General features: G+C 38.0%; 1 protein-coding gene across 1 annotated transcript; it reads right to left on the reverse strand.

Moving 5' to 3' along the window:
- Positions 1–798: 798 nt before the first annotated feature.
- gnsa (glucosamine (N-acetyl)-6-sulfatase a) lies at positions 799–14,430 on the reverse strand. Its single transcript, XM_079262816.1, has 14 exons — positions 14,150–14,430; positions 11,950–12,009; positions 11,656–11,862; positions 9,319–9,384; positions 7,289–7,387; positions 7,035–7,202; positions 6,858–6,940; positions 6,652–6,770; positions 6,462–6,565; positions 4,996–5,097; positions 4,559–4,669; positions 4,376–4,486; positions 4,123–4,283; positions 799–3,615 (listed from the first exon to the last, which is right to left on the reverse strand). The coding sequence occupies exons 1-14, from the start codon at positions 14,297–14,299 to the stop codon at positions 3,540–3,542; spliced, it is 1,617 nt and encodes a 538-aa protein (XP_079118942.1). The 5' UTR covers positions 14,300–14,430; the 3' UTR covers positions 799–3,539.
- Positions 14,431–15,420: the final 990 nt, after the last annotated feature.

The following is a 15,420-nucleotide window of genomic DNA, read 5'->3' on the forward strand; positions in this document are numbered from 1 at the left end:
TTAATACTGATGTTTAAGCGTTACTGCTGAGATGTTGATCAGGTTTAACTATTACTACTGAAATCAGAGATTAACCCTTTACAATATGAATACTGACTGAAAACTGTTTCTAATAATCGAACAACACGTTTTGAGTTTTTTTAAATAAATATTGTTAAATTTTTGTTGAGACTTGATTTAGCTGATTGATGCACATGGAGCTCAAACAGTGTCTCATATGATGAATCAAACTGAGGAAATTCTGTTTCTCCTTTTTGTTTTGCATCAGAATTAACATCTTTACGTTTGTTGGTAGAGATTGTGATGCTGACATTCATCCATTCATCCATCCATCCATCCATCCATTTTCTGCTGCTTATCCGGGGTCGGGTCACGGGGGCAGCAGCCTAATCAAGGAAGCCCAGATGTCCCTCCTTACAGCCACATTTGTCAGCTCTGCAGGTAGATCCAAAGTCATTCCCAGGCCAGTCAAGAGACATACAACATCTCCAGCGTGTCCTGGGTCTTCCCCGGGGTCTCCTCCCAGAGGGATGTGCCCAAAACACCTCACCAGGGAGACGTCCAGGAGGCATCCTGACCAGATGCCCGAACCACCTCAACTGGCTCTTCTCAATGAGGAGAAGCAGCAGCTCTATGATGACTGAGCTTCTCACCCTATCACTAAGGGAGAGCCCGGCCACCCTGCGGAGGAAACTCATTTCAGCCACCTGTTTACGAGATCTCGTTCTCAGGAACATAGGTGAGGTTGCAATGCACCAAAACTGATGTTGATTAACCAGGAAATAACCGGTGCTTTCAGGTATAAATGAAAAGTGTTTCCAGTTTGAGTTTTCTTAGTTTTTTTTTTTCTGTGAAAACGTAACAAACCTTGACTTATTACAAGTTTTCTGCAGGGTTCTTTATGTAAAGGATGCGTGACAACAGGTAAGTAAAAGAATGACTGTATATTTAACCAAAACAAACTTTTTCTTACAGGTCTAAAAACTTTTTTCTGATTAGTTTAATGTATAAAAGATTCAATTCTGACCAATCAGTGTCATAATTTGATCAACTTAAACATTTAAAGATGTTTTAAGTAAACAAATCTCTTGTGATCTTTGAAGAATGTCTTTATTTGGACAAAAACACGAGCCAAAAATACATCATAACAATCATTAAAAACTACTCTGAATAATCAAACTATAGGTGCCAAAACAACCGAACCGTTCTGAAAGACTGGAAAGTGCATCGGTGAAGTGAAACAAAGTGACCGGCGTTATGAGGGGAAAAACACGGGCTGGTTCAGTCCTGTTGCGCCATGAGGATTCTGGTCACACGTGATTTTAGCAGAGGAACACTGAGGAAGAAAGAGCTACTGGTACCTAGCTGTTTATTGTTTTATTCGGCAGTAATTTAAGTTATTTCCCAACAAAAATAACCAAAAAAAATCTTTTCTTCTAACTGTCCAGTCACATTTCCACATTTATATTTGTGTAGTTCTGTTTAAATCTGTATATCAGCACAAACTCATCATTGAGGAGTAGTTCAACATTAAAACAAAGTGCATACTTTGCAAAATGTATATGACTGCAGTTTTATGGCACTAATATTATCCAAAGCTAAATTCAGTTCCCTTTAAGTTTAAAGATGGAAAGAGGAAAAAAAAATATTTTGTTTGGCCTTAAAATCCAAACCCATAAATTGAAACCGAGATCAGATCTGAGCTGAAGATGACTTTTCCTGACATCTGTGGTGTTAAATGACATCAACTTTCCCGTTAGGATACTTTCCAAATGTCATTCAGAAAATTTGGTTCAGTTTAATCCTTCAAACCTGACATGATCTCTACTCGCCACCTATCACACACTGTTTTATCTGTACATGAAATGTTAAAATTCATCAGCAAAGTGATTTGTTAAAACGGTCATGATTTCTGTTTTGAAATTATTTAATAAGTTTTTGGTCTTAAACTGTGGTGAGATGTCGTTTTTCTGCAGCGTTGTAATGAGCTGTTAAATCTGTACATTAGAGGTGACTTCTGGAAACATTTCTTTATAAATGAATGACTAAATTCAAGCAGGAAGCCAACAAGACTGTCGACATTTCAACTGCAGAGTTATTTCAAAGTATTTAAAACGTAACTGTTTTTCCCCTGTGTAACTTTAACTTCGCTTGCTGTAGGCCTTTGTTTATGTTGTGTGTGTGTGTTGCAAGGCACTGATCTATGTGAAAACTGTTTTCTGATTCTCCTCCAGTAGGTGGTGTCGCCTGCTTTTTTTGTGGACATTTTTACATGAATCTTCTTTTTGTTTCACCTTTATTAATGTTCAGTCTTTTGATCAATTCACATATAAATCCATGTTTAGTTTTTCTGTTTTTGTCCAGTTCCAGTGAAAGCTGCATTTTTTTCTTTTCAACATTGTTTAATCACCCAATGTTTTATTTTCCTTTTTTTTATTATACTTTAAATAATTTTATCTGTATTTTCTGTACTGTGAAGCACTTTGGTCAGCGGGGGCTGCCTTAAATGTGCTTAAATAAAACTGAATTGAATTGAACATATAGACTTGTGTTTCTATGCTCTAACCACGGACTCCTGTCTTTGTTCCAGTACAAAAGCATGGAAGAATAATTGATTCATTCATTCATCTCCAACTCAGCTCCAATAGGTGGTGAGTCTCCTTTTTTTTTTTTTTTAACAAGTGTGTGTATTTTGGTTTTTAGATTGACCTAAAAAGAGAAAAGATGAACATGAACTTTTATTGTTGCAGTTCGTGAATTCCCCATGAAAGGAATATGTTGAAATTAGACTTATAACTAAAATGCAATGTGAATGGAGTCTCATGATTGTTTGGAAAAGTGTCGCTGAGCCAGAAAGTACTGGAAGAAAATTTATCCAACACTGTCTGTGCTGGACATTAATGTTTTGTTGATTTCTTCTCTTAGGATGTCAGATATAGTTTAAAACTAGGCACATATATAGTTATGTCGAGATAAACTCTGTTTAAAATAACCAACGGTTAATTTGCTTGTTTGACAATTAAAAAAAATAATTGTTGGCTGGATTGATGTAGAAAATCTGAAGGTTTTAGGACATATTGGCATGCAGCACCTTAAATTGTTGTGCAACCATCTGTGGTTTACTCAAAATATTCTTTTACCAGAGTTTTGTGAAACATCCAACTGCATATGGAAAAAACTGTGTATTGGAAATCTGGAGGAAATGAAATCTAAAAGGATGTGACTGAGCTGACGTGCAAAACGCTGATAAAAGGATCTGAATTCATGGCTTGTTAGTGGAAAGCAGTCTGGAATTATCTCGCTTCCTTTCACAAATATTAAACTTATTTAACAGAGCCAGTAACACAAAGTTTAAAGGTGGGTCCTGCATCTGGAGAGGCCTCCCGTCTCCATGGTAACCCACTTCCTCCTTCCCTCCAATACCTGATCCGTTCTGTAAGAGACTGGCTCAGCTCAGGAGGCCGAAAACGAGGCAACAGCAGCAGGAAAGGCTGAATACAACACACAACACAGCCTGTATTCCTCCATCCTCTTCGTCCTTATTTCATCGTCTGTCTGAGTCTGCTGAGCCTCAAACTGTGGCTGGGAAACAGCTGTTGCGGGTCAAACTTGTACCTGGGGGTTAAAAGAGAAAAAAAAAACATTGTTGAAGCTTAAATATGCAGGTCGTGATAAAGTAACGCGCAACGAGAAGTTTTAAGCAAGTAAAAAGATTATTTCCTGTGTTTAAATAAAGCTTTTTATTGTTAATGTACATCAGCATTTTGCCTGTAATTTGGTACTAAAATAGTTAACTTCTGAAAGCTTCAATGAAATTTCTAGCTTTTGTAAATCTAATACAAAAATCTTTACTTTAGATTTGTCTCACTTTTTAATTAACTACATTTTGTGCCCACAGATAGACTTCCTTATCCGTTCATTTGTAAATGTTTATTTAACAAGTATTAGGTTAAATTAATGTAAAATTAAAGCTTGTTGTCTTACAAGCTAGTTAGACGACATCAAATGACCAGTTAACAGTTTCCCTGGGCTTTTTAATCAAAATTTCTTCATTAGTGAGGTTTTCATCTAGACGGTAACTTTTGGTTAAGTTAAAAGAGAAACGTCTTAGTTGGAACAGACCTTGGATCGTACACACCGGGACTGCGACATGACTGTCCAGAGCAGGACTGCAGCATCATCAGCCGATGGTTCATCTTCTCCAGGACTTCCTGGTCGATGGATTTTGCGATGTTGGTCAGCTGGTACGGGTCTGCTGTCACGTTGTAGACCTCTACAAACACCTGAAAAAATACACACATGCCGACACGTTCATTACGTCACTCCTACTTCTGCAGCTAGATGGCGCCAAATAACAGACACAATAATTATTTACCTCGTTGTCATCAAACTCGCAGTACTGCAGGTTGGCAGAGGGGGCGACCGTGCGCACGCAAGCGTAGGTGTTGTTGTACGAGTCCTCACACACACAGTCTGGAAAACACTCCTAGAGAAAGAGTTTATTTTAGCCATCTGCCTGTTGCTTTAACTGAGATTATATACTTCCATCAGGTCGTACCGACACTCCTGGTCCCAGCAGGGGGCAGGCGGGGTCCGACACGTTGCTCCCTTCTCCTTCATACTCAACCAGGATATCTGTTCTCCAACTGCTGCCGTTTATTTTCCCCTCCTGGTACCACACACACACACACACACACACACACACACACACACACACACACACACACACACACACACACACACACACACACACACACACACACACACACACACACACACACACACACGCTTTAGCTTTCCTGTTGCTCTAGTTGTAACATATTAAACACTGTAAATTGTTCGCTAAGTCTGTTTTATATTTTGTTTTCTAAAAGGAAAAGCTTCAACCTGATCGTTTCTCAGGGGATTAGTGTGGCAAAGTATGTCTACGTGGTGACGCAGGCTTTGTTTGCTCGCTCATACTACAAAAGAGCAACATCAACTAATAGTTCTCACCATAATGGGCAGGAAGGACATGCCATCCATTTGGGTCTTGTTGACGCTGTAGCCACCGATGTCCAGAATGGTGGGGCCCAGATCGACGTTCGCCACCAGCATCTGGTGACATGACAAATTTAGCTCAGCAGATGCTGCAGGGGATGAAGGACTAAGGCAGAAACAAAACAGTCGCACTCTTTCTGTAAGCTGAATGGTTTCTGTGAATGACACGATGCTCTCTGTGAAGCTGCAGCTTGAATGTCCAGCATGACTGTAAGCCTAAAAGTCTGAATGTTTCCTGAGGGGAGATGGATGGTGAGAGGACTTCAGCAAAGGAGAGTCCACACAAAACCTCCCGGATCTTCAGGTCTCCAGTAAGGAGTATGACAAGGTACCTTAGAGCAGAATTTTTCAACCTTTTTTGAGCCAAGGAACACTTTTTCTCACTGAAAAAGCACACCACAAACCAAAATGTTTTTGTTTTTTTTAAGTCCATATTATTCATATAAAGTCCATCTCTTCAAAGCCTCTTGAATAGAAGTCAGATAAACACAAGAAGATGGAATTTTATCATCTTTCACGAGGACCTGTTTGGTTGAACACAGCAGATTTTTAGACCAATTAGGTGTAATTGGGTCATTTCTCAGGGCTCACCTGATAATCTGTCTAGTGTGCCACGGCACTGGTTGAAAAACACTGCCTTAGAGTTCTCTCCACATCTTTACACACATCCACTTAGAGTAAAAACTCTGCAGAAGACACTTCAGTGTTTTTATCACTTAAGGACACTGCCTAAAACATCTGTGTTAAATTTGTTAAACATTTCCATCTGTTAAGGATTTTTTAACTTTATTTGTTAGCTGATCTAGAATCAGACATTTATAAAGTACTAGAAATCAAGACTCAAATAAAAGTACAAGTACTCTATGAATGAATTAATTGGAAGTGTTCTTGAAGTGCCACACTTAAGTAGAAGTTCTAAAATTTTTCAACATTTTTTGTACTTAAGTATTCCAAGTAGTTTATTTTTCACATCTGTCTCCCTTTGAGGACATAAAAGTCGGATGAAATGCAAAGTGACCGTTCACTGAGGTCACTTTGAAAAAGATTGGATCTTGATCCGATTAAGTACATGTGAAGCTGGCCTTATGTTGTTCAGAAGCAACAACAGACCAGATATGGGTCACAAAAACCCTTTGCCTGCAGTGTGAACGAAGCCTTAGAGACTACCAGCAGGTTTACACTGTCATCCAGATGTGCACTCTGAGTTGTTCACCAATCACTCACAGATGCTGTCCATGAACAGATTTTACACATGCAACATTTTCAGGCCCACAGTTACCCACTCAGAGCTTCTGTACATTTTCTCACATGGACAGAAACGGCTTCCTCACACGTCCCAACATGGACGTTACAAGCTGCAGCTCGGCTCACTGAATCAGTCAATACAAATCCTGTCCGGATCCACGTGTGTGTTTGTGTACCTGACTGGTCTGGTTGGGTTTGATGTTTGGTCCTCTGACCATAAGAGGAACCCTGATGTCAAACTCGTAGAGCTGCCTTTTATCCAGTGGCAACGAGAACTGACCTGAAACAGGAAGGACAACATGTGGATGCGTCGGGGCACAAGTTCAGAAAACAGACAGATAATGTGGAATAAACACACACATCTACCTGTGTGGTACCCGTTATCCGAGGTGAAGAAGATGTAGGTGTTATCCAGTTCACCTCTGACCTCCAACCGCTTCACTATCTTCTCCACCAGGTCATCTACTGACAGTAAAGTCTGCCACCTGCAGGCCGGGAGGAGCAACAGCAACGTGAGGAACACAGATTTATAAATAGACAAATTGGAAATAAAGCGAGCTAAAGGAACCCACCTTTTCCTGAAGGCATCATCAAGGAACTGAACAGATGAGTTGGTCATGGGGGTTTTCGCCTGTCTGATCAACCAGTGTTTGTCCTGAAAGCAGAAGGTTCAATCATCCTGATTAAAGACTGATTGGCTCTGATTGAGCTCAAGTCGTTTATTATCCGATAGGAATGAACAGGCTCACCTTCCCGTGGATGTTGAAGTTGGGGTCCCTGGGAGCCTTGGTGCTGTTGAAGCGATCCTGGTATTGAGGAGCAGCTGTCCAGGGGGAGTGAGGCGCCGGCGTGGACACCATCATAAAGAACGGCTGGTAGCTGGATTTATACTGGAGGAACTCCAGAGACATGTTGGCCTGAGAAAGACGGGGTCAGACTGATTTATTAGCATTTATTTAATGTTTTCTCTCCTGTTGAAACGTCTGATGATCAGAGGACTCACCAGAACATCTGTCAGGTAGTCTTTACTGTAGTCCGCTCCGTGTTTCTGAGCCTTTCCATTCACCGACAGTGTGTAGTTGTAGTATTTAGAGTTCTTCTCCTGGACAACACAGATTACATTTAAGACCCCATCCAGGTGTTTTAGCAAATTACCAAAAGTACGCAAGTGGATCGGGTCATAACTTTCCATTAGAGACAGCTGATCTGGTTAGACTCACAGCAAACACGACTTAACTTTCCAGCTTTAAAAATCAGTGCTTCTGCCTCGTTTCAATGGCAGACTGACATGCATTATGCACATTCCTGCAGCGTCCACGCTTCATGCGTCCAGCCCAGGGTGCAAGCTGGATGCTCAGTTATTAGCCTTCATTAGAAGCTTTGGTAAAGGATGTTTAAACAAGTACCAGCATGCAGACAACAAGCTCTAAGTGGAAATTATTTAAAGCTGAAACTGAAACTTGAGCAGGTTTCATTCAGTTTTACTCATGTTGGAAATAAGAGATGAGAAACTCTTGAGTTTGAGGCATTTCAAGTGCCCTCCAATGTATTTTCAATAAACTCATAGACTAAATGTCATTTTTAAAACATTGTCTCACATCAGAATTTCTGCTTAAGTCTTTCAGCTGCAAGCTTTTTAACTGAGAAACACCTCCTGCACTAAAGTCCAGAAAAACTGGAAGATTGTACGAGGTAAAAGGGGGAAAAACGGGCTTGTTGTAATATCCTGAACTTTCAAATACAATATTTTCATTAGAAATGTTTTGGTGAATAGATTCAGGACTAGTATCTGTCCCGGGTCAAGAAGTGGGCAGGTGACATCTATGCAGACCCGTCACACTCACTGTTCAAACTTCTCCTGTCAGGCAGGCGGTTTAGACACATCTAAACTGAAAAACCAGCAGACACAGGAAGAGTTTCTTTTCCGAGGACTTCACTGTCATGAACAAAACCCCGACTGACACACACGTGCACATATCCATGTAACCTCAACCTGTAATTACCGTCAAATACGGTGTAGATACCATGTAAATAAATAGAGGATACCATGTTTATTGTTGCTTGTACTTGTATTGCTATTTTATTATTTCATTTTTACTTTGCATTTCTACTTATTTATTTTAGCTTTTTTTTTACCTTCCTTTTTTTTTGCTTATTTATTTTTTCCATTGTAAGAACCAGGAGAACAACTTGCCACCAGAGTAGAATTCCTTGTTTGTTTGTAAAAACATGGCAAATAAAGTCATTCTGATTCTGATAATGTCTGATTCTCGATGCAGGTTTCAAGATCTCACAATAATGTGACTATCAGACCAGAAGAGAACTGGATAAATATCTGCCTACAACTGGTTTGGGTCAGAGTAGGACTGGACGGAGACGGAGGCTTCTAACCAGGTAAATGGGGTGGGATTACACATAAACTTATGGTTTTACCCACTCCTTTTGAACATTTTGTTTTGTTTTTTTTTGTTTTTGTATTTAGATTTCATTATGTTCAAATAAACCTTTGCAATCAATGTCTTTAAAGTCTAAAACTTTCTCATAAGTCAAGTCCACCCCTGAACTACCCTGAAGAGGCCTAACAAATGGGGGTTAAACTAGACTAATCTGATCATGTAGGAAGGTTTTATTTTTATTCTATGGTTTTTCTAAAACCTTGGAACTGACTGAATTAATAAAATCCTGTGTGTGTGTGTGTGTGTGTGTGTGTGTGTGTGTGTTAGAGGTCACCAATAGACACAAAACACCTTTTCCTTTTAAGTTTCCTTGTTTGTTTTAAACGTTTAGTTGTGTAGACACTCAAGACACAGTTGTCATTGTTACTGCACTCATCTGGTTTCTCTCACTTCCTTCTAATATTTTAAGCTCTGAATTCATTTCTTTTTATTCTTATTGAAGGATATTTGTTCATTAACAAGAAATAAACCTGAACTTGAATGGCTGAGATGCTGCTGATGACGTTCTGGTTTGTAGCTTCTGTCTTTTTTTTTAAGTTTTATTCGAATCTGGTCTGTGAGTCTAACTCTGTCTTACCAAGGCAACCCAGTAGTTCCAGCCTGGAGGGACGTGCTCCACCCCACCAGCATCAGAGTGGCCATACTGGAAGACACAAACAGTCACATGGAAATGATTTCATCACATGTATGTATCATTCATGTTCTCATAAGATACAAAATATTTGGACTGATTTGGTTTAAAACACAGTAAAAAAAGAAAGAAAACTGTCTATTAATAATAATCATGAGGATAAATAAAAAAGAAATTTTTTTCATAAACTAAGTTAGGAAAGCATTTTGTTCTTGATGAAAATCTTTTAATAAGTTGCGTTGCATATAAACCCATATTTTATCATCGTCAGAGTGAAACCAGCATCATTCCCGACAGAAAATCTTAGAAAATAAGTTTTAGATGGACGATTAAGATAAACTCCAGATTTTACCACTAAAGCTACATAAAGGGATTTTTGTTTTTCTTACTGATAATGAATCTAATTAGTTAATTAAAAAAATAAACTACTTCAACCACTGACTTAAGATCAGAAACTAGTAAAACATGAAGTATTTATATTGATTTAATCTTAATAATGATGTTTTGGATTGTCTCCATTATCACCCCGATTATTAAAAGCATTTATCTTCTTTGGTCTGGTTAGAAGTGATAATACCCAACATATCTTCCCCTCTTCTCTTTGTTGTTTCTGCTCTGCAAAGCACGTTAGGTTACATTTTTATGAATAAAGTTGAAGTTTTACCACAGTGTGCTACATATTCTGCAGAATATGCACATAAAAGCTGCACTGCAGGGCTTTGGCAGTTTCTATGTCCTATTATGGTATTTGGAGTTTTCTGAGCTTTCTACAGTGTTAGTGTTGAATCCTCATCAGACATGTGAACGGCACTGTTTTTTATCACCTAAATGCATGTTTGAGTTTGAGTTGGAGTTCCAGCACTTGCTCCGTTCGGTTTCCATGGTGACGAAAAACGTGTCGTTTTAGAGAGTTTTTTCTACTTGGAAATCCTTGTGACGTCCCGGGGGATAAGGTTCGGTGATTGGTTACCGTCTACTGGTTAACAAGGGCATGTACAAATACATCAGGCGGGTGGAAAACGTGGGATAAAGTTATTTCCAACGATGGCTGGTGAGTTTACCAAAGAGAGACATCCTGCTGCATTCGTTGCTGTGGGTTGCTGTTTTCCACTTCGTTTTCAGGTTCCAACATGTAGGGCTGTATGCTATGTGTTGACATTGTATTTTGTTTTTTTATTGAGTTCATATTAGCCTAATCCTTCTGTTTATGAGACGTTACAATGACGACGAAAGCAGTTGCGGCGCGCACTCCCGATGTAGTGCAGTGGCGGGAGGCGGGGCTTAATGCGGAAGAGTCTCAATCCACTCGTTTTGCCCGCAGGCTGATCTGACAGCCTACGGAGAGGGTCGATCTGAAGTAAATAAAGCCATTTGTGACAATAACTCGATCAATCCCAGCCCTTCTGGTCTCAGAAATAAAAATAAATTAGCCTGAAATGCACATAATAGTTCCACTTTAATGATGACTAATCCAGCTTTCATTTTGCATCCTGTCTCTTCTCTGCGCTTCTTTCATCCAGTAAAAGTCAGTTTAATGTCCCTGCTTGTCTTATCTCTTCTTTCTGTCTTTCTTTTCCTCTAATATTGCATTTCTTTGCTGATTTAGCAATAATATGTGTTCAAATGTGGTTTATGTTTGCCAGCTGCTGGAGTATGATGTGGTGCCGTAAAGCTAAAAGCAAATGTCACATGATGCTCTAGGCTGGAAAAGAAGTTGAGAAGTGCAGATTCTCAGCTTGTGGAGCTGCAGGACAATGATGGCTACAGGAATCTGCAGAATAAATGTCAGTGTGGCATCAAAATGAGTCAGGAGGGAGACAGAGGTTTAAGGTTGGAGAGTTTAGTGTTGCTTTGGAAAAATAAAAACTGCAGGATGAGACATGAAAGGATGTTTACTTTTTAACCTTTTCAAGTCAAAATCTTGAAAATTTTAAAAGAAATTGTCATACATGTTAATTAGCTGATTTATTTTTCCTTCTTTAAAAAGAAAAGCAGAACAGAAGCCACTGATTCTTTGAGGTGCATCAAGAGAGTCCCATTTGGGTATTTTTCTGAGTTAAAAATATTCCACACAGCTTTGGGTGAAAACTTTTCACTGAAAAGTCGCCCTCTGACGTGGACGAGAGGAAAGAGAGGAACCCAACGCTGAAGGCAGGAAGTCAGCGGGAAATTAATCAGCTTTCATGTGCAATTTAAAGATGTAAACATGATTTTAACTCTTTCTATTCAGATTCCTGCAGGGTAGTTTGACTAAAACAAAACTTTACCCCCCTCTTCCCTCACCTGGTTGAGATATTTCCCAGCAAAGAAGGTCTGGTAGCCGCTGTAGGTCTTCAGTAAGGCGGGGAAGGTGTGGGACTCCTCGCTCTTCTGCCAGGCTGTGCTGCTGCAGTTCCCCTCCAACGTGTTGTTGATGACGTGGTGGTTGTGGGGGTACTTCCCGGTCAGGATGCTGGCTCGGCTCGGGCAGCACAGCGGGCTGGCGACAAACTGACGGACAGCGGAAATGTCAGCCCACGGGTGGAAGGAAAATGCTGGTGTTGACCCATAATGGGGAACAATGGTAAAGATACTCACTGCATTTGTGAAGGTTATTCCTGCATCACCTATTAGTTTTTTGGTCTTACTCAGTGGATTCTGAAATAAAAATACAAACACACACATTGTGGATCTTTTACACATTGCTAAATATGTCGAGTGAGGTCTTTTCATAACGGATGTTTAAAATGATGTTGGAGCACCTTTAGGTTTGATTATGGAGCTAAAATCTTAGATTGATGGTTGGAGATTGACACAGATGTGTGAAATCATCTTCAGTAACTCCAAAGAAGTTCTCAGACGGGTACAGATCTGTGGTCAATCCATGAGTGAAAACTACACTAAATGCTTCCTATACTGCTCTGACACACGTTGGAAGATGCCATCAGGAAAGAACAAATCTACTGAGATTCATTCACCAAGCATTTTATTTATTGTCCATCTTTTAATAACCAGTTTGCTCTTTATGCTCCCTAGACAACATTCATATGAGTTCTGCTGTTAATGGTCTTTTTTCTTTCTCACCAAATGTTTAGGTGATCCACCACATCACTTCCTGGAAGATCCTCACAGATTTCACTCTTGTTTCTGTTAACAACCCACATACAGATGTCCATAACCCTGATCCATTTCAATTTAATTCATCTTATTTAAGGTCTAAAAATCAACATAACATTTATAAAATGGTCAAATGTTTTATTTATTTATTTTTTTTAAACTACTTGTACTAAAGCCCTTCTGGTACACATGCATGAACAATGAGAATTTATTCTTTTTTTTTTGTCTATTTGAAAATTTCCTCCAGTCTCAGGGGTTAAAAAAAAAAAAGCAAAAAAAAAGCTTAAAGGCCCTTCATTTCAAGATCTGGGTTTGGATTTCCAGACTCACTGGCCCTCAAGTCCAGTACGATGGCAGAAAGATATAAACAAATTAGGGCTGTGATGATATGCTTTGGTCCCCATTTGATTCTGATGTTTTTGGTGCCGATTTGATTTAAATTGCAATTTTATCACAATTCTTCAATATTGTTGATTTTTGGAGATTAAAATTTTTTTAAAAAAATTTTATGATTTTAAAAAAAGAATTATTTTTTTTTTGCTCATCATTTTTCTTGATTTCAATGAGGAAAAAAAAACCAAAACAGTAGCCAGACCATCATTCTGCTGCTATAATGCCCAAGAAGACAAGTAAAAAGATCAATAAAAACAATAAAAATGACAAATTTTATAATGGATTATTTGTACTTGGGAAAAAAAAACCCCAAACACTTTCACCAAAAAAGAAAAATCAATTTTAAAATTGTGAAGCAAAAAAATCCCAATATTCAATTTTATGATTCAACATCCTCCCCCCTAAAAATGCAGCTCATTTGCCATCTTTGAATTTAATATTCAGGTAATCAATCAAGAAACAAATTAATCTGATATCTGTTTTCTCTTCTGAGGAGACAAGAATATCATTGGCTGTTCTCAAAGTTGTCAGAAATGATACAGCCCAATAAGACACACATTTTTAGCATTTGGTAATTTAAATGAACAATTTAACAGGATTTTTATGACTTAAATTCTCAGTTTTGTCAATTTAGAAATCCTGACAGAGATGAAGACACCTTGTGTTGGCATGAAAATGAAGGACATCTCAGTCAAAAAAATCAAAAATCAGGATTTTTTGTTTCACAATTTTAAAATCTTTTTTTTTTTTTTTTTGTTAAAACATCGATTTTTATTTCCCCAAATGAATAAAAATAATCCATATAATTTTTTTTGGTCATTTTTTATTTTCATTTATCTTTTTACTCATCTTCTTGGGTATTATAGCAGCAGAATGATGGTCTAGCAACTGTGTTGTTTTTTTTCCTAATTGAAATCAAGAAAAATGACGTGGAAAAAAAAGTTTTATACATTTATTTTGTTTTTAATCTACAAAAATTAGCAATATTGAAGAATTGTGAGAATCGCAATTTAAATCGAATCGGCACCTAAAAAAAAAAGTTTGAAGGCTGGCTGTGTATCTTCATCAGAGATATGTTTACTTAAAAAGTGAGGGAGGTGATAGGAGGTGAAAAGCCTGCTGACTATGTGAGATTCCTACATGATGTGTCCAACCAGGAATGTGAACTGTCAGCTTTATCAGACTGCATTTAATCAAGTTATGATATGCATCTAAATAAATTACTTTAACTGATCCATCGTTAACTATATATTTATAATAAAAAGGATAAGGATTTATGTTGACTGACCAGGCCTCCGATAGCGATGTCCAAATCGTCTGTCAGGATCAAAACAATGTTTGGTCTCCGGTTTGACTGGGAAAACAATCCGCTGCAGAACGACACGCAGATTAGGAGACAATTTAATAACGTCGTCCAACAAAAGCGATTTGTCCCCATTTCTTAATTCAACTAAAAACTACTGCAGCTGCTCGTCTGTAGCATGTAATTACAGCGTGAAATGCGGTTAGCCTCCTCCTTTAAGAAGCGCAGAGTACAGAATCGGCCTTGTGAGAAAAATACGTCGTCATTTTCTGGTCACGTGATCCTGCTTTGCTACGGAAGCCCGAGTCAGCTGATTAAAAGTCGCAACGCTGCTCCGCGTCAGTAGTGTCTTCTGATCGCTATTTGGGACTTTTGTACTCCTCTCCGATTTTATATGTTTTATTTTATTTTTATAGCTACTTACTGCTTGTTTTTATTTATAAGAAAAACAACAGGTTTACTGAAACTGACACATTTCACAGGTTTTGATTTTCATAACTGAATTAAAAAACAGCAAACATTTGTTTTTGAACCACTTATCTTTAAGCTTTAAATAACTTGCAAAGGATATTGGATATTTCACAGTTTTGCTTTTTAATGATGAGCTTAAATCATACAGTCTGATGAAAATGAAATTTTGGATGTACAGTTGTGCTCATATGTATTCATCCCCTTTCATTAAAGAAAAGACTGAATTTACAACAGTCACTCAAATAACTGGAGACCTAAAAAAGGAAAAATAACTAAAAATTTGCAAAAATATAATTTAGTAAAATAAGACACTATTTTTTCATTTAATTAAGTTTAAGAAAGAAAAAAATAAACAAACAAATCGGTCCTGGACAAATTAGAGCACTTTTCTGTTGAACAGTGGGACAAAATACCTGTCAACAGGTGCAGAAGTCTGACTGAGAGGAACAGAAAACACCTGACTGGAGCGGAAACATTAAAGGATTGTTCAACAAAATATTAGTTTATGAGTGATGTAATATGTAAAAAATTATCTTATTTGTTTGCTTTTTATAAAAAAATATTTCTATTGAACCAGACTTAGAAAATAATGTAATGATTTTCATAAAATTTTTATTTATTGTTACTTTAGTCAATTTCAACTTATTTTATAGGAAGCTGTTTTTTCCCCCTTCTTTAATGAAAGGGTATGAATAAATATGAGCACAACTGTAAATGTATTTTCAACATCTGGCTTCTGTTGTATATTTGAGACAAACATGCTTTTTTGGCTATTTATTTATTTA

This window comes from Telmatherina bonti, assembly GCF_933228915.1.
Source record: "Telmatherina bonti genome assembly, chromosome: 23".
Taxonomy (NCBI): Eukaryota; Metazoa; Chordata; class Actinopteri; order Atheriniformes; family Telmatherinidae; genus Telmatherina; species Telmatherina bonti.